This window comes from Blennius ocellaris, assembly GCF_963422515.1.
Source record: "Blennius ocellaris genome assembly, chromosome: 15".
NCBI classification, from domain to species: Eukaryota; Metazoa; Chordata; class Actinopteri; order Blenniiformes; family Blenniidae; genus Blennius; species Blennius ocellaris.
In genome coordinates this window covers 24,388,182-24,412,110 of record NC_137664.1, presented here as the reverse complement: position 1 = coordinate 24,412,110, position 23,929 = coordinate 24,388,182, and the positions used below count along the sequence as shown (strand labels likewise).

The window sequence follows — 23,929 nt, the reverse complement described above, 5'->3', positions numbered from 1 at the left end:
AAGCACTTCCTCTTTGTGGTGTACAGATCATGACTAATCTAGGTGATATGAATGTAATTACAGGGTGGTGTCGCAGGATGACTGTGCTGACACTCCCTATCTGATTGTTTGGAGAATTTTTCTTGATTGAAATGTTCTGCTGGCCAAAATAGCTGCGTGCACTTTGAACAATGGATTCCTATCCAGCTTGCGTGCAGATTGAGTTCACATTTGGACACAAACAAAAACACAATAAACCAGAGAGACAGGTACTTTGTCAAGTGACAAAGGAAAACAAGACAAGTGCTCAGTGTTCTGCCATTCCCCGATAAGTAAAAGAGAAAAAATGAATAAGATCAAATTATGTACAAATAAACCAGAATAAAAACCTTAAGGAGATAAAAGCAGTCACTGAAATAAAAACCAGAAAAATGCTCAGGCAGCCATGATGTTGAGGCTTGATGTGGGGATGGTGAGAAGTCCAGCAGACCTTGAGGTGAGGTTGTTATCAGGACACAGGTGAGGTTGTTGTCAGGACACAGGTGAGGTTGTTGTCAGGACACAGGTGAGGTTGTTATCAGGACACAGGTGAGGTTGTTATCAGGATACAGGTGAGGTTGTTATCAGGATACAGGTGAGGTTGTTGTCAGGACACAAGTGAGGTTGTTGTCAGGACACAGGTGAGGTTGTTATCAGGACACAGGTGAGGTTGTTGTCAGGACACAGGTGATGTTGTTGTCAGGACACAGGTGAGGTTGTTGTCAGGACACAGGTGAGGTTGTTATCAGGACACAGGTGAGGTTGTTGTCAGGACACAGGTGAGGTTGTTGTCAGGATACAGATGAGGTTGTTGTCAGGACACAGGTGAGGTTGTTATCAGGACACAGGTGAGGTTGTTGTCAGGACACAGGTGAGGTTGTTGTGAGGACACAGGTGAGGTTGTTATCAGGACACAGGTGAGGTTGTTGTCAGGACACAGGTGATGTTGTTGTCAGGACACAGGTGAGGTTGTCAGGACACAGGTGAGGTTGTTATCAGGACACAGGTGAGGTTGTTGTCAGGACACAGGTGAGGTTGTTATCAGGACACAGGTGAGGTTGTTGTCAGGACACAGGTGAGGTTGGCTGGTGTTGAAGGTATAAAGCTATTGTGAATGAATTAAGTCTATTATGGATATTTATCTGTGCAGTTGGCATCTTACAAAAAATACTGTACATGACATTTGTTCAGTGGCTATTAGTGATAAAAGTTATTGAAAAGCCCATGTAGCTTTCTTCACAACCATGGACACAGGTTGTCTTATTGGAATTGGGATTTATTATTGTTACTATTATCGAGAGTACCAGGATGCCGTGAGAACTACAAACCAGCACAAAATGAAACGTATAAACATGTGAAAATACACATGGTATGGCTCAAATTACATAAATATAGGAACTATGGTAAAACAATCCCTCATTCTCCACATGTCATAAAGACCGTCTTTTTTCTTCTTCTTCATGACATCTGGTCCGTCTGTGAAACTCAGCCATGGGAAATAAACTCTCTTGGAACTTTGGTTTGTAGTATAGTTGAGCCCACAGACGTTCCAGGAGACCAATGTGGTAGATGCTATAGCCTGATTAATAAATGGCATGATGGAGTTATAAAAACAAATATATGAACATGAAGTAAAATGATGTACATAGAGAAGGAAAGAGAGAGAGAGAAAATGACTGCGATATAACACACACACTGGGGAACAACACCCCAGAAAAACATGATGAAAAATAAATCACAATTAAAAAACCAGTCCCAGAAGGGTTTGGCAAGCCCTTTTAGCATTTAATAGCCTGTCTGGATATGCAATACAGATATCTGCAAGTCACGTCCTACTAGTCAAAATGAACATTTCAGATATCAACAATGTCCTTCCTTTGTGTCAGAATGACATCACTTTCCCCATTCATTTGTATGGATCATGTGATCACAGATATATTGAATTCAATTACGAATACCCGCAATGTGAGTTGCGGATGTTGCGAGCATGCGCGGGGGACGCTCTGAGCTCATGGTCTCACCGGGCCACAAATATTACTGTCACACCAAAATTTAACTGGATGTTGAGACATGCATGTTGAGACGTCAAACTCCGGTGGCGAGACGGATGTATCACGGCGGCACAAGTGAGCGGTTTGGATGCTAAATGTGGTTGTGTGGAGAGCTGATCTCGATCAGTTAACACACATGGCGGCAGGATACGAGCGGGGGCACTAGTGCAAAGGGTTAATGAAGGAGAGGGAGGGAGAAAGAGAGAGAGGAGGAAAAGAGGAAGAACGTTCTCGTGAGGCTCGGTTCTCCACTGAAATCATCTCAACCTCCTGTTCTCAGGGGGAAAACAGAGTCCTGAGTTTGCGATGATGCACATGAACATGCTCACGCACGTACACAACAGATGTTTATTAGCAACACGTGAAAACACACAAAAGGCTAATCTGGCGGCGCTGCCCAGACAAAAGCTCTCTTACGGTTCCATTGCGCTGGGCTGGACCCGTCTGTGGACTGGACGTCTGCAGGGCCTGGTTTCACTGCAGGGAGGCCTCATGTTTGCAGTGTTGTGGGAGCGCCTGGCCTGGCCTTTGGAGCACATTGCAGCTGGGGGGGAGTAGATGCGGCTCCCAGGATCCACAAAAGAAAAAAAGGAAAAAGAAAAAAGGTATAGTCCAAACAGTGTGTTCTGCTCGCCAGCGGACAGAACTGTGGTTTGATTCTTGTGGATCACTTTGTGTGTGCTCTCTTGACCCGATGTTCTCTACTTGGACACCGAGGTGAGAAGCGGGGGAGCAGTTGGCTGAGAGCTGAGTTGGACCAAGTTGTATTTGGGATACCCGGTGTGTCCAGGTCGGGTTCGACCAATGATGAGGCTTTTCCAACCTGGGGCTTGCAGCTCTCTCAGGTTTGCTGTCGTCCCCCCCCCCCCCCCCCCCCCCCCCTTCGCTGTTCTATTGTTTCCCCATTGTCTTTGCAGCCTGTTGTCTTGGGGAAGAACTGCTTGGGAGAGAAAATGGATTCACAGGGCCCAACACTCATAAAAATTCTCCAGACAATCAGATAGGGAGTGTCTGTGCAGACGCCCTGTGAGAATGAAGAAACCACCACCCTGTAATTAATGTTCTGACGCAGTCACATCTCCTCAATGATACACTCACGATACATAAAGAGGCCAAAGAAAGAGATAGCTTAAAATAAACATAAAAATAAAAGTTTATAATGACTAAAGGAGATTTAACTCATATGGTGATTATTCCATTATACACAACATTTAATAACAATTATTAAAAACCTCCAAAAAGTAGTCATCATATTTGTCCCAATATAAACGGTAGTCGTGTTTTTTTTTACTGGATAATAGGTTTGAAAAAGTGAGCTTGTCTTGTATTCAGAATCAGAGTACTGCACCCAGTCAGGTCTGCGTCTGCAAAACAGATTTGGAAGGATAGAAAAATATAAATGCAATAAAGCAATCAATGTCTACTGATAAAAGGGACTCTCACATACTTTGGATCAGTTTATATTCACCGGTCCAGACAAATGAAGAAATGATTTGACCCCAAAACTGAAACTTTTCGTCCACAGCTGGGGTCGATGGAAAAACGATCATTGTCGGTGGCTGTGGAAGTCCAAACGTGTGCAACATTGCCAGTGATCTGCGAGAGCTGCCTTTCATCGATGGAGGTTTAATTCCTTCAGGACTGATCTGCACAGCAATAACCACAACCACCCCTGAGCCAACTACAACCACCCCTGAACCAACTACAACCACCCCTGAGCCAACTACAACCACCCCTGAACCAACTACAACCACCACTGAACCACCTACAACCACCCCTGAGCCAACTACAACCACCGCTGAACCACCTACAACCACCACTGAACCACCTACAACCACCGCTGAACCACCTACAACCACCACTGAACCACCTACAACCACCACTGAACCTACTACGGTTTACACTCCTGAAGGCAGTGATGAATTGGGACCGGGTCGAAGGTGTGGTCTGCCCCGTTGAACCTTGGTCGCCCCGCTGTGACCCCCCAGGGTTCCGATGGCTCTGGCAGGAACTCTCCGGGGACCCGTAGTGGCTGCCCCAACACCAGCTCCGCAGACGATGACTGGAGATCTTCTTTCGGAGCCGAACGCAGGCCCAACATGACCCATGGCAGTCGGTCAACCCAGTTGCTGTCTGTGAGTGTGGCTCGGAGAGCGGCCTTCTTCGTGCGATGGAAATGCTCACAAAGTCCATTGGCCTGTGGGTTGAACGCCGTTGTCCTGTGCAGCTGCACTCCCAGGCATTTAGCCACCTCTGTCCACAGCTCAGACGTGAACTGGGAGCCTCTGTCCGAAGTGACGTCCAATGGCGTGAAACCATGCTACCCAGGTGGCTATGAAAGCGCGAGCCACCTCTGCCGATGTCGTTGAAGCCAGCGGGACCACCTCTGGCCACCTCCTGGTCCTGTCCACCATGGTGAGGAGGTGCGTAAAGCCTTGGGACGGAGGCAGCGGACCCACCAAGTCTAGATGCACATGGTCAAACCTCCTTTCCGGGACCAGGAACGGCTCTCGGGGGGCTTTGGTGTGACGCTGTACCCTGGACCGCTGACACGCCACACAGGAGGCTGCCCAGCTCCTGACGTCCTTCTTGAGGCCCGGCCAGACAGACTTTGCCCCCAACAGCTTCACTGATGCTCTCACGCCTGGATGCGATAGGGCATGAACAGCATCAAAAACCTGCCGTCTCCAGCCAGCAGGGACCATGGGGCGGGGCCGACCTGTAGACACGTCGCAGAGGAGTGTGGCACCATCGTCATGGAACAGCAAATCCTGCAGCTGTAGACCTGTGGCGGCTGTCCTGAAGGCCTGGATGTCGGAGTCTGCCTGCTGGTCACTGGCCATGGCAGTGTAGTCCACCCCAAGGTGTATAGAGTCCACGTGTTCCTGGGAGAGGCAGTCGGCCACAGCATTGCTTTTTCCAGTCACATGCTGAATGTCTGTGGTGAACTCAGAAATGACCGAGAGGTGGCGCTGCTGCCGCCCAGACCATGGCTCCGAGGTCTTGGGCATGGCGAAGGTGAGGGGCTAATGGTCCACATAGGCAGTAAACCGCCGACCTTCCAACAGGAACCTAAAATGGCAGACGGCAAGGAAAAGAGCCAAAAGTTCTCTGTCAAACGTGCTGTACTTCCTCTCGTTGTCGCGCAGTTGTTTACTGAAAAACGCCAGAGACTGCCAGGCTCCAGCCACACATTGTTCACATACCACCCCCACTGCGTAGTCCGAGGCATCGGTGGTGAGCGCTACCGGTGCCGTGGGAGATTGGTGGGCCAGCATGGCGGTGTTGGAGAGCGCAGCCTTGGCCTTTTCGAAAGCCAGGATCCTTTCTGCGGACCAGTCCACGTCCTGCTTGGCCCTTTCGCCCCTCAGTGCTTCATACAGCGGCCGCATCAGCTGAGCTGCATGTCTGAGGAAGCGGTTGTAAAAGTTCACCATGCCCAGGAACTCCTGCAGTGCCCTGATGGTCTTTGGGCGCGGAAAAGCAGTGATTGCTTTCACCTTAGCCAGTAAAGGCACCACTCCCAGTGCTGACACATGGTGGCCCAGAAACTCAATCTCTGAGAGTCCAAAACAACACTTAGCTGGGTTCACGATCAGTCCATGCTCCTGCAGTCTTTCAAAAAGCTGACACAGGTGTAGCAGGTGCTCCGCGGGCGAGGCGCTGGCCACCAGGATGTCATCCAGATAGATGAACAGGAAAGATAAGCCCCTTAACACGGAGTCCATCAAGTGCTGGAACGTTTGTGCTGCACCTTTCAGACCAAATGGCATCCGCAGAAACTCAAATAGTCCAAAAGGTGTGATCACTGCAGTTTTGGCTACATCCTGCGGGTGGACTGGTACCTGGTGGTAGCCTCTCACCAGATCCACCTTGGGAAACATTACCTTCCCTGCCAGGTGGACGGAAAAGTCTTGGATGTGCGGAACAGGGTACTGATCATGTGTCTTGACCGTATTAAGGCGTTGAAAATCCCCACAAGGCCTCCAACTCCCATCAGATTTTGGGACCATATGCAATGGTGATGCCCACGGGCTGTCAGAGCGACGCACGATACCCAGTCTCTCCATAGTGGCAAACTCCTCCCTAGCGATCGCCAGCTTTGCCGCATCGAGTCGGCGGGGGCGAGAAAAAAACCGGTGGCCCAGCTGTGGGGATGTAATGTTCCACTCCGTGTTTGACTACGGCGGCTGAAAAGGTGTGGACTGTCAGTTTGAGAAACTCCGCCAGGAGCTGCTGGTACACATCCCCCGTAGCTAAGATAAGGGGACACCGAGGGAGGCGAGGCGAGGCGAAGGACACCGCTTCTCCCTTCCCCAAAGTGCAGAAGAATTGGCTGTCAATGGCAGTCAATGAATTAATGTTGTGATTATTGTGTGCTAAAACCTTCACTCTTTTAATCTTATTATTAAAAATGGTTTCAGTGTGAAACAGGAACTAAAGAACCTTCACTGTACAGTATACTGTGTCTAATTATTTGTCTGTGACGGATAAAGGACTTGACTCGACAAATAAAGAGCCATCTTGGCTGCTCTGATCAGGAAGTTCAGCAGGTTGAATAAGACAAATTATCTGACATTTTAAAAAAGCACTTCCTCTTTGTGGCGTACAGATCAGGACTAATCTAGGAGATATGAATGTAATTACAGGGTGGTGTCGCAGGATGACTGTGCTGACACTCCCTATCTGATTGTTTGGAGAATTTTTATTGATTGAAATGTTCTGCTGGCCAAAATAGCTGCGTGCACTTTGAACAATGGATTCCTAACCAGCTTGCGTGCAGATTGAGTTCACATTTGGACACAAACAAAAACACAATAAACCAGAGAGACAGGTACTTGGTCGAGTGACAAAGGAAAACAAGACAAGTGCTCAGTGTTCTGCCATTCCCCGATAAGTAAAAGAGAATAAATGAATAAGATCAAATTATGTACAAATAAACCAGAATAAAAACCTTAAGGAGATAAAAGCAGTCACTGAAATAAAAACCAGAAAAATGCTCAGGCAGCCATGATGCTGAGGCTTGATGTGGGGATGGTGAGAAGTCCAGCAGACCTTGAGGTGAGGTTGTTATCAGGACACAGGTGAGGTTGTTATCAGGACACAGGTGAGGTTGTTGTCAGGACACAGGTGAGGTTGTTGTCAGGACACAGGTGAGGTTGTTATCAGGACACAAGTGAGGTTGTTGTCAGGACACAGGTGAGGTTGTTGTCAGGACACAGGTGAGGTTGTTGTCAGGACACAAGTGAGGTTGTTGTCAGGACACAGGTGAGGTTGTTGTCAGGACACAGGTGAGGTTGGCTGGTGTTGAAGGTATAAAGCTATTGTGAATGAATAAAGTCTATTATGGATATTTATCTGTGCAGTTGGCATCTTACAAAAAATACTGTACATGACATTTGTTCAGTGGCTATTAGTGATAAAAGTTATTGAAAAGCCCATGTAGCTTTCTTCACAACCATGGACACAGGTTGTCTTATTGGAATGGGGATTTATTATTGTTACTATTATCGAGAGTACCAGGATGCCGTGAGAACTACAAACCAGCACAAAATGAAACGTATAAACATGTGAAAATACACATGGTATGGCTCAAATTACATAAATATAGGAACTATGGTCAAACAATCCCTCATTCTCCACATGTCATAAAGACCGTCTTTTTTCTTCTTCTTCATGACATCTGCTCCGTCTGTGAAACTCAGCCATGGGAAATAAACTCTCTTGGAACTTTGGTTTGTAGTATAGTTGAGCCCACAGACGTTCCAGGAGACCAATGTGGTAGATGCTATAGCCTGATTAATAAATGGCATGATGGAGTTATAAAAACAAATATATGAACATGAAGTAAAATGATGTACATAGAGAAGGAAAGAGAGAGAGAGAAAATGACTGCGATATAACACACACACTGGGGAACAACACCCCAGAAAAACATGATGAAAAATAAATCACAATTAAAAAACCAGTCCCAGAAGGGTTTGGCAAGCCCTTTTAGCCTGTCTGGATATGCAATACAGATATCTGCAAGTCACGTCCTACTAGTCAAAATGAACATTTCAGATATCAACAATGTCCTTCCTTTGTGTCAGAATGACATCACTTTCCCCATTCATTTGTATGGATCATGTGATCACAGATATACTGAATTCAATCACAAATATCCGCAATGTGAGATCCTAATATCTACAATTCCATTGTGACTAATTACAACTTAAATCAAGATACTGTATGTTCAACTCCCGTCCATTAAAGATATCTGTAATGGTAATTGTAGATATCTTTAATTATGTTTTAATGTGTCAGAATGACATTAAAGATATCTTGAACTGGAATTCCGTCAAGTCAGAATTAAATTGTGTATATATCTTTTGAAATGCAACATATGGGGCCTCTTCTGTCCCTATATGAACCTGTGTGTGTGTGTGTGTGTGTGTGTGTGTGTGTGTGTGTGTGTGTGTGTGTGTGTGTGTGTGTGTGTGTGTGTGTGTGTGTGTTGATTTCTCCGTGCGATAACAAACTGGTGTCGTAGTATTGTGTGTCCTGTGCATGCAATGACACCCCCATTTCTTCTGCTCAGAAAAAGTTTCTTCTTCTCTCCTCCAGTTCATATGGATCAGATTCCAATGGGAATCGTCACATAAGAAGCGTATTTGACGTCATTTCAGATATCTCAAACCGTAAGTGTGAAACGTCAAAATGGAATTTATATATATATATATATATATATATACACGTGAACTTTGGCCGTCAGACCGTCGGGTTTCCAAGGGAAAAAACAGCCACACACATTCAATTGGGCACTGAGAGTGGAGAGCAGCGCGCCGTCATACTCCTACAGGAGGACAGAATGTAGTTCATAGAGAACACTCAACAAAAGGAAACCAAGGCTAAAATCAACATGATCAAATCAGAAGCAAACAAACTTGGGCTGGTGGGCTCCAGGAGGGAGAGAGAACTGAGATTCAGCAAGACCCCCAGCAGGTGAAGCCAATCCTGAAACCTGATTGGAGGAGCAGGCCATCAAGATTCTGGGAACATTTCAATACTTTGAACACACTTCAGTTCATGTAAACAAGGGTGTGTCAGACTTGATGGCCTTCAGATTCACTTGTCAAGTAACTTCTGAACAATTCCAGCTCTTCATAAAACTTCTCCAGACAATCAGATAGGGAGTGTCTGTGCAGACGCCCTGTGAGAATGAAGAAACAACCACCCTGTAATTAATGTTCTGACGCAGTCACATCTCCTCAATGATACACTCACGATACATAAAGAGGCCAAAGAAAGAGATAGCTTAAAATAAACATAAAAATAAAGGTTTATAATGACTAAAGGAGATTTAACTCATATGGTGATTATTCCATTATACACAACATTTAATAACAATAATTAAAAAACCCCAAAAAGTAATAATCATATTTGTCCCAATATAAACGGTAGTTGTGTTTTTTTTACTGGATAATAGGTTTGAAAAAGTGAGCTTGTCTTGTATTCAGAATCAGAGTACTGCACCCAGTCAGGTCTGTGTCTGCAAAACAGATTTGCAAGGAGAGAAGAATATAAATGCATACATTTGTGCTGTGGGTAAAACTAACCAGACTGTCTGTTACCTTTTAGACAAATTGAATTCTACGAGAGAGGAGTTCCCCTCAGAAACTTCATTCAAATCAAAACTGCCCCTGCAGCACGAGATGTGAATCAAGTGCACCGCCTCCACCTCTCTGCCACATACCCCCACCACCACCTCATTCAGGCCCAGATAGGAGTACTTTGAGAAATTAATGGAATGTAGTTTAAATGTTTATATGCACAATTCTACACCAAGATAGTTTTCATCAGAAGTGGATTGTTTCTTTTTGTTGCTTGTGTGTTTTGGTCGTGTTCGCCACATCATCTGACCAGACCAACATTGTCGGCTCTTTGTCACGACAAGATTCCTCCTGTTGGACTCGCCACTCAGATGGTTGAAGAACAGGTCAGTTCAGAACCCATTGTTCAAAGGACAAAACTATTTTTAGCAGAAGAACATTTCAATCCACCAATAAAAATTCTCTAAACAATCAGATAGGGAGTGTTAGCAGAGTCGTCCTGTGAGAATGGAAAATACAGCCACCCTGTAATTAACACATTCATATCTCCATTATTTCCGCATGTGTGTGCTATAAAAAGGAGGGAGACAGGTGCAGCACTCATAGCGGCTCAAACTCCTCATCATCAAGATGAAGCTGATCCTCTCTCTGGCTCTCATCTGCATGCTCTCCGGCACAGGTAACCATGCGCTGCTCAGACTTGGAGGATCCCCTGAGGCTTTGCTGCCAACATCATTTGTATTATTTCTGTTCTCATTACAGCCGGAGCACAAGGGCTCATGTGCACTCAATGCACAAATCCAAATGATCTGACTTGTACGTTTGGCCAACCGGTTGAATGTGACAGCGGCGATGTGTGTTTGAATGCATTCATCACAGGTATCTGTTCTCTTCACATTGTCTTTTCACAGAGCTGTGTGTTGCATAAATCTCACTAAACTTTGTTTGGACAATAGCATCAGATGGAACAATGAGAATCTACAGGGACTGTGCCAGTACCACAGTGTGTCCCAATCTGGGCATGATGTCAATTGAGGCTAACACGGGCGGGCAATCCTCCATTACAATGGCTAACTGCTGCAATACAGATGGGTGCAATAACGTACCTATTACCTGTAAGTATATTCAAACCAGAAGGATTGTAAATTAAAGAACACAACAAACTTTGAAATACTAACTCAATGTATTATTTTTTTTCAGTCGCAGCTGTTTCATCACCCAATGGAAGATCGTGTCCAGGTAGTTCCACCCCCAGTGCTTTGCTCTTCGATCCAGTGCTGTGTGTAGGATCGGAGGACACCTGCTTTAGTGGAACCGGTACGTGCTCTTATTGTTCAGTTGATCGAATATCTCAGACCAACTTTAGCTCACTTACATTCAACTGAAACATCTTCCTCCAGTGCAAAGTCTTAAGAGCTGTTGCAGATGATTCCAGTCATTTGCAATAGCAAACTTAGAAATAGAAAAGTTTGAAATGACATCCAGCTTTTTGAGACAGATCCACTGATAACATCACTGTAAAGGTGACAAGAGTACTGAAATATTGTACACAAGTAAAAGTACCATTACACAATTTTACCCCAATACAAGAGAAAGTACTTGTAAAAAGTACCTCATATAAATTGTACTCACAGTATTTATTTTCACATTAATTTATTGATTGAATTTGTTCTCAGTAACAGACACAGTTGAAATTGTAGTGCAAATTGTTTCTGCAGTTGTGTCAGCGTGAGCATTATTATTAAACATCCTTCATGGCCTCAGTGACCAGGATTTATTTGATTATGTCAAAAACATTGTTCTAAATACTCTTTCTCTGCTGATTGTTTGCTCTCCACAACCATCCACTATAATTTAACAATAGGCAGGTGATTTTCCAAGAGAGCTGATTGGTCAGGAGGTGGAGCTTTTGGCCATTCAGAGTCAGTTACCATGGTGATTTATCCTGGCGAAAAGTGAACTGGCATCGTAGTACGGAAAACCTGAGTTAATCTTGAAGTCATCTCGATATGAGAATACCAGAATTAATCCTGAAGTTAATCCAGAAGAGAAAACCAGAGTTCATCCTGAAGTTAATCTTGAAGCGAAAACCAGTTAATCCTGAAGTTAATCTCAAAGAGAAAACCAGTTAATCCTGAAGTTAATCTCAAAGAGAAAACCAGTTAATCCTGAAGTTAATCTTGAAGAGAAAACCAGTTAATCCTGAAGTTAATCTCAAAGAGAAAACCAGAGTTAATCCTGAAGTTAATCTCAAAGAGAAAACCAGTTAATCCTGAAGTTAATCTCAAAGAGAAAACCAGTTAATCCTGAAGTTAATCTCAAAGAGAAAACCAGTTAATCCTGAAGTTAATCTCAAAGAGAAAACCAGTTAATCCTGAAGTTAATCCAGAAGAGAAAACCAGAGTTCATCCTGAAGTTAATCTTGAAGCGAAAACCAGTTAATCCTGAAGTTAATCTTGAAGAGAAAACCAGTTAATCCTGAAGTTAATCCAGAAGAGAAAACCAGAGTTAATCCTGAAGTTAATCTCAAAGAGAAAACCAGTTAATCCTGAAGTTAATCTCAAAGAGAAAACCAGTTAATCCTGAAGTTAATCTCAAAGAGAAAACCAGTTAATCCTGAAGTTAATATAGAAGAGTAAACCAGAGTCAATCCTATAGTTACCTCGATTAGAGAAGATCCAGTCGTACTATCGGTTGTTGGTTAATTTGTGGCAGCATGTTTATTTACTTGTACATGTCATGCTTGTTTACACTGAAGCCAGATTTGACTACATGAAATTTGGTATATTGAAAGAGATGAACCTGCTTCTCTGCTGAAAAATGGGTCAGTGTGTGTTGAGTGCCGTCTTCACACCACTCAATAACAGATCAGACCGAGAGGTCTTGTACGACCTGTCTGTAGTTATCAAGTCTGTGGCTCTAAATCTGTGAAGGTTTGAAGAGTCCTGTTGTGTGTAATGTACCCTGATAACTGACTGCTGACGAGCTCTGAAGAAAATATTAGTCAAACTCCTTAAGATGATACAATCTCTCTCCATGACTTCTATGTGCCAAATATGGAAAAGATAAGCCTTGTAGGTATGAAATGTGGAAATAATACATTCACCTATACTTTAAGTTGGTTTCATGAGTGTCAGCACTTGAAAGCATGTCAGGGCCTCATTAAAACCAGTCACAATGGTGGAGTGTGAGGGAGACAGTGTGACGTCTGTTTCAAAGTCGTGGTCAAGCTACTGATCAAATTACTGGTCTTGAGAATTGAAGTAACATTTCACTGAGTTGAAGAATCAGTAGCTGTGGTTGTGTGGACCAAAAACAATCTCACTCAATGCAGACTTGATTAAATGTGCATCCTAGAAACACTTCAAAGTTATTATATTTGGACCATTTGATCGAAATTGTAATGAGATCATCGGGGGTGGTGTAGTCCGGATTTTGAAATGATCATAGTCTGTTTAAAGGCACATGGCGTTCCTTCCTGCAGTCGGAACTCTGTGTGCAAAAAGTGACCTGTGATTTTGTCTCCCAGAATATATTCCAAACCCAGAAAACGTTTTTTTGTATGTTGCGCTTCAAAACATTTATTTATGTATTTTTTCAAAAAGAAGCACCGCAAGCGTAATCACTCGATTTAACTCCATTTTAGATACTGGCTTGTGGAATTCATTGAGCCTGTCACAACCAGCAAAGTCAATACGCAAAGCATTATGGGAATTGTCCACTGAAACGGATCAGGTCACATCTTGGGCAATAATATGTGGCACAACTTTCCCATTACTTTATTGAGTTTTCATGTAAACGAGACCATCTGATCTGAGAATCAGAAAAAAACCAGTCAGATTAACAAAAAGTAACCATGGAAACGCAGCAAGTGTCTTTATCAGTCATGTCTGAAGCCAAAATCAAAAGGACAGTGACAACTTCAATGTCAGCACACAATTATCAGACAAACCTGACAGCTAGAATTGTATTGTATACATCCAGTGCTGATTTGCCCAATCAATGTGATAAATGAAACAATTGAAAAACGTGAAGCTGCAGTCTTCAGTACTGCTGATAAAACAACCAATGTCTACTGATACAAGGGACTCTCACATACTTTGGATCAGTTTATATTCACCGGTCGTGACCCACCCCCTCCATGGTGCTGTTTCAGCTCCTTCAGTGACAGGCTTCACCACCCACAGTGTGTGGAGAAACACCGCAGGTCTTTCCTTCCTGTTGCAGTCAGACTCTTTAAAGGACCCATATTTTGATATATTTCATGTTTCACAGTCCATTCTATGCTCATGTGGGATAATAATTTGGGTGATACAGTGTACAACACTCACAACTTGTGAAATTATAGCTATTATATATAGCTTCAGATTGAGCTGACGTCACCTCTCATGAAACGGGTTGTTCTCAGCTCCTCCACCTCCTCCACCCTCACGGAGACTGTGGCCCAGCTCACAGCCGCCTCCTCCCACCCCCTCGGTGACGTAGCCTGCACGCTCGCTTGGTAATCACCATAGCGTGGGGGTTGGCCGTTTGCCAGCACATAGCAGTACTTGCATACAGAAAAGAAAGCTTCTGAGGAAGTCCAGTTTCAAAGTACCGTAGTTCTGGAAGCTTCTTTGGTGACGTGTCGCTTGCAAACAAACACATTCTTTGCGGAAAAGAAAATAAAGTCCAGATTTGCCGCTGTGCTTCTTCTTTCAGCAACACAAATAGTGTGGACACATACTTGCACCCGAAAACACATTTTCTCCAAGTGGACATGAAGGTGAAAACACATTTTCTCCAAGTGGACATGAAGGTGAAAACACATTTTCTCCAAGTGGACATGAAGGTGAAAACACATTTTCTCCAGTGGACATGAAGGTGAAAACACATTTTCTCCAAGTGGACATGAAGGTGAAAACAGTTATCGACAGCAGTGTTCAATGTGAAGCAGCAGAGACTGAGAGAGCAGAGGAGAGGCTCCTTGGCACATTCGTGGGCGTGTCTTGTTTTGGTTTCTCCGCATGTCAATCTTCCTGGAGGCGGGGCTTCTCCAGCTCGGTGCTGCATCAGCAAGCTGGTGCCGCGTCATCAAATTGAATCAACCCGTTGAGCTCCCCCACCAGCTAGAACAGAGAAAGGTCACTGTGAACTCAAGCTTGAGGGAATCAATGAAAAAAACACTTTGGGGATGTATATGAACCCCAAATAGCACTTTTATGTTGTTTAAAGCACAGAAATGTCAATTTAATATAATATGGGACCTTTAACTAAGCTGTTCCCAGTAGATCATGAAAACAAACCCACAAACCAGACAATTCATTCTACCTCTGTACAATAATAATATATTTATTTATTAACTGTGCAATAACATATCCACCCTTATATGCACTGTGTGCATGATATTACTCACATATCTTAAGTGACTGGCTCTTTTCTAACTGTTTTTGGATTCACTTTCCTGTACTATAATTTTTTTTTACCAATTTTTTTGTGATTTTATTTTATTTTTATCCTGTACAATCTGTGATTTTTTTCTCCCATCCTGCTTTGCTGCTGCTGTGACAATGTAAATTTCTCCATCTTATCTTGTCTTGTCTTGTCTTGTCTTGTCTTGTCGTATCTTATCTTATCTTCTCTTGTCTTGCCTTGCCGTATCTTATTTAGTCTTGTCTTGTCTTGTTTTGTCTTATGAAGAAATGATTTGACCCCAAAACTGAAACTTTTCATCCACAGCTCTGGTCAGTGGCAACCAGATCACTCTCAGAGGCTGTGGAAGTTCAAACGTGTGCGACATTGCCGGTGATCTGCAAGCGCTGCCTTTCATCGATGGAGGTTTTATTCCTACAACACCGGTCTGCACAGCAGTACCTACAACCACCCCTGAGCCAACCACAACCACCACTGGACCTACTACAACCACCACTGAACCACCTACAACCACCACTGAACCACCTACAACCACCCCTGAGCCACCCACAACCACCACTGAACCTACTACGGTTTACACTCCATCAACAGCACTGCTGGCCAGACTCAGAGTTCTGTTTGTGCAACTGAAGCTAGTGTCAGCTTCAATTAACCTTCAGCTGCTCCTCCAAAACCAAGTGGCGATTTTCCAACTGCATCTGCAGCTGCTTGACTACCAACAGAATCTGCTGCTCCAACAGGAAGGGCTGCCAATCGACGACCACCAGCAGCTGCCGCTGTACTACCAGCAGTGCCTGATGGTCCACCACCAACAACTGCTGCTCCATCAGATCCACATTTCTCTGTGCGGGCAGCAGGAGCTTATGCAGCTCTTCTACCGTCATCAATGGATCCTCCGAGAAATACAAGAGGTGCTGTATAGCCACCACCACAACCTGATGCCCCACTACCAAAGTTACCTGCTGCACTACCGTAACGGATATCACCCCACCACCACCGAGGAACCCACCACCACCACCGAGGAACCCACCACCACCACCGAGGGATCTGGCCTTTAATGATCCACCTTTACTTACTTTGTGATTTCTTTTCAGACAAAATTTAAAATAATTGATTATTACTCTCAAGGGATTTAAATCAAGTGAATGAATCATTTAATCTCCATGGTGCTTCTGTTCTATCAATCAATAAAGCTACAATTGCAATTCAACATGGTTTTGTCTTTTCTTATTTCTCATTTTCACCAAGGTCTTTTTAATGGATTACAGGCGGAAACAAATGTACTTTATTTTTATTAAAAGTTTTTATGAATACATGGTAGACAAACAGAATATACATGGACAATACAGTTGGATGGTACTATTTACTTTTTGTATGCAGGGGAGTTGAGCGTAGAGTGTGTTTCTTTCCTTTATCATATGTTCCATCTTCATGGTTGTGACCTGTAACAGAGTATATTGTATTATTGAACTAGTCAGTAGGGCCAGTATCACTTATATTTGTATAAGTTAATATACCATGTATCCATGTAATCATAAGACATTTTTCTCCTTTACTGCTTTAACAAAACATTTTTTTATTTCATTAGGGTTAGGGTTACATAAAAATTATTCATCCATGTAAGCCAGTGTTTCGTGAACTTTCGTGAACGAAAGCTTTTCCATGCTCTTGTATTTCTGCCACAGTTCCAATCCACTACTTCATCGGTGAGCCATCTCCTTGATATATTTTTTTACGTGGCTCACAACATTAATCAAGTGGCTATTTCTCCATAACAAATTGTATCTAACAATTATTCCAAACTTTTCCAACCACTGAGGCCCACTTGGATCTCTGTGTGGAGAACAGAGTCTCAAAGCCGAACCTCGCCAAAACGGATTTGGTTTTATTGTCTGACCCAAGGGTGTCAGAAATGTTTCTTTTGATTGGGCACAAAAAAATGCTTAATACGCACACACATAAATGATATTAATGTAGTGAATATTCTGGTGCTCTTCTGTGATGCTCGGTTTGGTACAGGAGACACAGTGCTTTGAGATGCTTGAACAGGGAATTTATTCAGACATGTAGCCGGAGATCTCCCACACATGACAAACAGAGAGACATTTGACAGTCTTCACTCAAACACAGTGTTTTCTGTTTAGTAGATTAGAGCTTCGTGTTAGATGACGTTTGATACTTGATTGTGTTTGATTCTTGCTGTGATTTCTGCATAGTTACAGATCCATGACCAACAGCAGTTCACCATGCCCAAGAATGACATCATTTGTTTTTTTCATCATCAATAGTTTTTCCTCCATGTAAAATATGGTGTCCTCGGTATTTACTTTCTGGCTGCTAAAGTTGAAGTTTATCTTTACTGACTTTGTGTCCTGTCTCCGCCAGGAAGTGTAATAGAGCGATTGTGTCTAGTTTACACTGTTTTTCTGTTTCAGATCATTATATCATCCACATACAGCATAATTTAGCTATTGTGTGGAGGATTAAATCTGGACAAACAGTTTGTTCTTGTTTGAGAGAAAATTATTGGTGATTCACAGTATCCTTGAGGGATTCCAGTGTAAGTGTATTTTTGGCCTAGGTAAGCAAATGCAAACCAGAACTGACTATCTTTATGTACCGGAATTGAGAAAAATGCATTATTTATATCAATCACTGAGAAAAATTTACTTTCAGGTTTTAATTCATTTAGCAGTACATGTGGATCTGGTACTACAGGTGCTCTTGGAATCACTGCAATATTTACTGCCTATAAATCCTGCACCATTCTCCAACCAACAGATGGTGGTGCTTTTGGTACAGGAAATAATGGAGTATTGCAGGGTGAATCTGGACATTTTGTGATTACTCCTGCTTTGATCAAATCTTCAATTGTTGATATTATGCCTTTTTTTATGTTCAATGGATATTGTCTCACATAAGGTCTAAATGTTGATTTTGTTTATCGTTATGAGTAGAACTCTTTTTATGTGTGTTTTATGTTATACCCTTCCGTATGAAAACTCCCCTTTCAATGGCCGGCAATTTGTATGGCACTTGCGTCCCGAGCAACTTCTGACCATTCAGCACTTTGCAATACTGCAAAACACAGTATATGTGCACATTGAGACACCATTAAAACATCTACAACCCCAGTATGAAAGAAAGAGAAAAACACATTCACCCAGTTCTCATTCACGCAAGTGTTCACCAACACTCTTTAAGTTTTTACGTCCGGGACTACGTTTTTTTATTTTTTATTCCTGTAGTCTTCTTATAGTGACTATGGCCTATTTAGTAATAAGGAAAGTGGAGTCAACATAATTTGTCTGGAATTACCTCCTATTCACTTTTGCCACACTGTTGCAACCTTACAAAGCTTATGGACGGATATTTGACGCCGTCCCTTCCGTTCTTTCTCACGTCAGCTGATCCTGGATCTGTCTCTGTTTGTGAACTGTTGTTTGGATTTCGTCACCTTCTCACCTCCAGAGGAACCAGCCGACAACAATTCAGTTGGAGGGCTTTTGTGGGAAAAGCCTGAACAGCCTTTACCCCGTGCACGTTTCAGCTCTGATCTTGGCGACGAGAGGGATGGCGGAATCCGGCTTGAAGGACCAAGTGGTCAGGAGGACTACATAGTAAAAACCTCAGGAGACAAATACGTAGCAAATCAGTCTGAGAATGATAGACAAGTTTAAGAGAAAGTTTATTAGAATATTCTTGCAAGAAGAGGTAAAATATCACCATATAACCTGAGAGGGTGTCCAGGAGATAAAACCTGCCATTGAAGTTGAAGAGCTGCTTTTTAAGGACCTGAATTGTTTTTGAAATATGCCAGGCGTATGAGGTGCATGTCTGCTCCTAAGACTTTTGAAGGTTACAAGAGTGGAATGGTCATCACAACATCCTGGGTCCCTGTCTGTTGACTTTGTATAAGATAAAACAGAGTGGTGTCACACCACCCTAGGATCTTTGTACATTGTTCTTATAAGACAAAACAAATCTCTCCTAACAGTGTGTGTGTGTGTGTGTGTGTGTGTGTGTGTGTGTGTGTGTGTGTGTGTGTGTGTGTGTGTGTGTGTGTGTGTGTGTGTGTGTGTGTGTGTGTGTGTGTGTGTGTGTGTGTGTGTGTGTGTGTGTGTGTTTAACCCATTTACGCCAACATTTTTTGTAAGTTGTACATTTTTTTAGTTGTAAGGCATATAATTGTATCAGTTTGGTCCCTCTGAATCATGTTATGTATTTACTTTTATTCCATTTTGTACTTATTTTGTAGAAAATAGCATTTTTATGAGTGGTCACACAGCTTGTCACCAGGTCAAATCTCACCTAATAATAATATAGAAATAATAATGATAATATAGTAATAATAAATAATTTGGAAAATCTGGAGGGGTTGGGGGTGTAAAACAATATCAAAAATGTAAAGGTCTACATGATCCCAATGGATTTTATCATACCAAGAAGGTAGCTTCTGATCATGATGGTTCAAACCTTGATTCTCCCTGTATTAAATTCAAAACAACAAACAATTTGAACTGGTTTCTTGATTTATAAACAACCTTTGCATCCAATATACCTCTCAGACCAAGTCTGCATGTTATAAAAACAATCGGGTTAAAACATAACAACAAAAGGTTTCAAACATTGAATTCATGTTGCCAATCAAAAAAATGCCAAACAAGCATGAGAACAAGTTGGTAGAAACAAAATCATATGTTGTTGCTGATTTTGCAAATAATCATTTCTTTGTCTCAGAAATGCCTACATTGTGGCAGGACGAAGGATGAGGCAGAGCTGAATCTTGGAACACGTCTTTATTTCAGCGAACACAGAACAGGACTGGAACAGCCCACAAAAGCCCCAGCGCGGGAGAGCTCAAACCCCGCCCCTTTTCCCATAGTTCCTTTGGGTGAGAGGCCTGGATCCTAGCAACCGCCACAACATAGCCAACATATGCGCAAATACCCATACACTCAAAACCTGTAAAAACTCTCATTTCTTCCCATTCATTCCATTATATTTCATGCATGTTCTGCGCAGTGTGGTACTTCTTGTAACACTTCACATGTCCCTCATGCGAAACCTCAGGTGAAAGTCGGCGATCAGGGCGTCCATGAGGAGGAAAAAACACAGGGGGTCTTGAAGGAGGACGACCACGACGGGGAACCTGGGCCGGACACATGACCTCATCGGCCATCACAAAAGCGGGCTTCAGCCTGTCTAATGAAATGCACTCCCTACACCCACCCATATCCAGCACAAAGACCTTAGGACCCCTCTCCACGACCCTAAAGGGGCCATCATACGGGGCTTGTAAGGGCGAGCGGTGAGCGTCATGTCGTACGAAAACGAAACGGGCCGAATTTAGCTCCGCTGGAACAAATGACCATGGAAAACAGTGGTGAATGGGGCCCGGAGCCAAAAAACCACTGGAGAAATATGAACCGATGTTTGACCGGGGTCGCGGCGCAGAACTCACAGGCAAAAATTCCCCAGGAACACGAAGCGGCTGACAAAGCACGAGCTCGGCAGACGACGCATTTAGATCCTCCTTAGGAGCCGCACGTAACCCCAGCATTACTCTAGGCAAACGATCTACCCAGTTACCATCAGACAATGCGGCACGCAGCGCTGTTTTAAGGGACCGGTGAAAACGCTCACACATGCCATTTGCCTGAGGGTGATATGCAGTGGTACGATGTACCTGCACACTCAGAGACGCCGCCATCACAGACCAAAGCTCTGACACAAACTGGGGGCCCCTGTCAGAGGTAATATCTGAAGGGGTACCGAAACGCGAGACCCAAGCAGAAAGGAATGCGCGCGCCACATCTGCGGAAGTCGTGCAGGACAGAGGAACCGCCTCTGGCCACCTGGTGGTTCGATCCACCATTGTAAGCAGGTGGGTAAAACCTTGCGAAGGAGGCAAAGGACCCACCGAATCCACATGCACGTGATCAAAACGTCTCGCCAGAATGGGGAACGATTCCAGGGGTGCCTTAGTGTGCTGGTGGACCATAGCACGCTGACACACGACACACGCAGCCGCCCACTCTTTAACATCACGGTGAAGGCCCGGCCAAACAAACCAAGCCCCGACCAATTTCACCGACGCCCGCACACCTGGGTGAGAGAGGGAATGAATAGAATCGAAAACGCGGCGGCGCCAAGAAACTGGAACTACCGGGCGGGGCCAACCCGTAGAGACATTGCAGAGGAGAGACAAACCACCTTCCTCCAAAGCCGCATTCTCCAGCCTAAGGCCCGTACTCGCAGACTGGAGGGTCAAAATATCATAGTCATGGGATTGGTCGGCAGCCATAGCAGAAAAATCCACCCCAGATGCACCGGACACACAAGCACACGAGACAGACAATCAGCGACACAATTTGCTTTACCAGCCACATGCCGGATGTCGGTCGTAAACTCGGAGATGGATGCCAAATGGCACTGCTGGCGAGCAGACCACGGCTCCGTCACCTTAGACAGCGCAAAGGTCAACGGTTTGTGATCCACGTAAGCTGTGAATGAACGGCCCTCCAAAAGGAAACGGAAATGATGAGTTGCAAGATATAACGCCAAGAACTCGCGGTCGAGAACGCTATACTTCCATTCGCTATCTCGTAACTTGCGGCTGAAAAATGCAAGAGGCTGCCAAACACCATTCACCTGCTGTTCCACCACAGCCCCCACCGCTATATCAGACACGTCAGTCGTTAAAGAGATGGGTGCTGAAGGTGCTGGATGGGCTAAAAGAGCTGCATCAACAAGAGCAGTCTTAGCATTCTCAAAGGCCTGGACACGATCTGGTGTCCATGTGAAAAACTTGCTTCAGATGCAACAAATGCTCCTCAACTAAAGAACTAGCCTCCAAGATGTCGTCCAGGTAAACAAACATGAAAGCGAGGTCGCGCAGCACCGAGTCCATCAACCTCTGAAAAGTCTGTGCTGCCCCTTTAAGGCTAAAAGGGATGCGCAGGAACTCAAAAAGCCCGAACGGGGTAATCACTGCAGTCTTTGGCACATCATCTGCATGGACAGGAACCTGGTGATAACCGCGCACCAGGTCCACTTTAGAAAACACAGACGTGCCTACCAAACACACAGAAAAGTCTTGAATATGCGGAACGGGATAGCGATCATGCACCGTGATATTGTTATGGCGGCGAAAATCTCTACATGGCCGCCATGAACCATCTGCCTTCGGCACCATGTGAAGCGGCGAGGCCCACGGGCTGTTAGAACGCCTCACGATGACCAAACGCTCCATATTGGCAAACTCCTCTTTAGCTATAGCTAGCTTCTCCGCGTGTAAGCGACGTGCACGCGCAAAAACCGGTGGGCCCGTGGTAGTAATGAAATGCTCAACGCCGTGCTTCGTCACCGTGGTGGAAAATACAGGCTTGGTCAAAGACGGATACTCCCCCAACAAAAGCTGAAACACATTCGCTGATGCTACCAAATTAGCGCGGGTAAACGGCCCTGGTCCCCCGGTCTCACACGGAAAGGTAGCAAATGACACTGCATCGATCAACCGGCGGTTCGCGACATCAACCAGCAAATCATGAGTAAAGAGAAAATCAGCACCGATAATGAGAACAGTAATGTAGGCGATCACAAAGTCCCACTTAAACTGGCGTCCGTGGAAACATACAGTCTCTGACCTACTGCCAAAAGATGAGATGGGGGAACCATTGGCCGCGCTCAACGGAGGTCCTGTGTCCCGGGCCGGCAAGTCCGTGCCGGCTGGAGGGAGGAGGCTCAGCTGCGAGTCGGAGTCCACCAGAAAACGCTTCCCTGACACAGAGTCTTTGACGAAAAGCAGCTCACATCATCCACCAGCACCCACAGCTGCTACTGAGTGCTGGCGCTGGCGTTTCCCGGAGCCTGGAACGAGCAAGGAGGGACGCAGTGTCGCGCCTTGGCACCAAAACGCTGATGAAAAAAAACAATGGTGGTCCCGTGTCGTCTCCGGGTAGTGACTCCGGCCACCGCCGCAGTGTCTGCGTCCTCCTTCACCAGCTGGGGGGGGCTCCGCTTTCACACCTTGTACCGCAAATCTCTTTGCCAGAAGTCGGGAAGCCTCAGAGCCGCAACAAAAACCGCCGTCCGGCGCGGCTGAGGAGACGAGGACGAATCAACGTCGCAGTCTTCTACTTCCTCGAACATGTCCATAACGGGGTCACCGATGTGGCAGGACGAAGGATGAGGCAGAGAGGTGTTCCACAGATATGCCATTAATCTGTGCATCCTGTTTTGACAACAGCACCTCCAGAGTCTTCAATACGAAGAGGCCCAGCCAACTCTGGTCCTCACTGCATACAGTCCACCACATTGACTGTTAATTAGTTCCCATGGCTCCAAAACTTTGGGAGAATCGGTTCCAATGTGTCACAATCCACAGATGTCTCCGGTTGTGTTTTGGTTTTTGTGTGTGTGTGTGGGCATGTGTGAGTGTAGGCTGAGCAGACGGAGTAGGATGCACACTTGAAGCGAATGAGGGAAGCCAGTATTTAAGGACCGGGATCCCAGGCTCTCATCACAAGATTGTTTCGTTTACCCTTTGGTACCTCGACTCTGCCCCTCGTACCTTTGTTATGAGTTTGATTGCTTTGTGTTTGGAAGCTTCCAAGTGTTCTGACCTCCGTTTGTTCTCCCGTGCAGTCCCGGTGTGCGCCGCTCCGTCCTGCTGGGAAGATCCCGTCTCCGTGACACCCGCCTCTGCTCCTACGACCCCTCGCTCCGGATTGCCGCTCCGTGGGAGAGACTTAAATAAACGTAATTTCCAATTTTACATCCCGACCTAGTTGGCGTTTGAATCCTGCACTCCACCAATCCTGACACAATGAGCAAATCCACATCTGAATCCAC

At 44.7% G+C, this 23,929-nt stretch overlaps 1 protein-coding gene across 1 annotated transcript; it reads left to right on the top strand.

Moving 5' to 3' along the window:
* The first annotated feature begins 10,278 nt into the window (after positions 1 to 10,278).
* On the top strand, positions 10,279 to 16,283 carry LOC308140385 (uncharacterized protein). The gene is made up of 5 exons (XM_080510147.1): positions 10,279 to 10,340; positions 10,424 to 10,540; positions 10,618 to 10,776; positions 10,862 to 10,978; positions 15,380 to 16,283. Exons 1-5 carry the CDS (start codon positions 10,292 to 10,294, stop codon positions 16,129 to 16,131), a joined length of 1,194 nt encoding a protein of 397 aa, XP_080366273.1. The 5' UTR covers positions 10,279 to 10,291; the 3' UTR covers positions 16,132 to 16,283.
* The last annotated feature ends 7,646 nt before the right edge of the window (positions 16,284 to 23,929 follow it).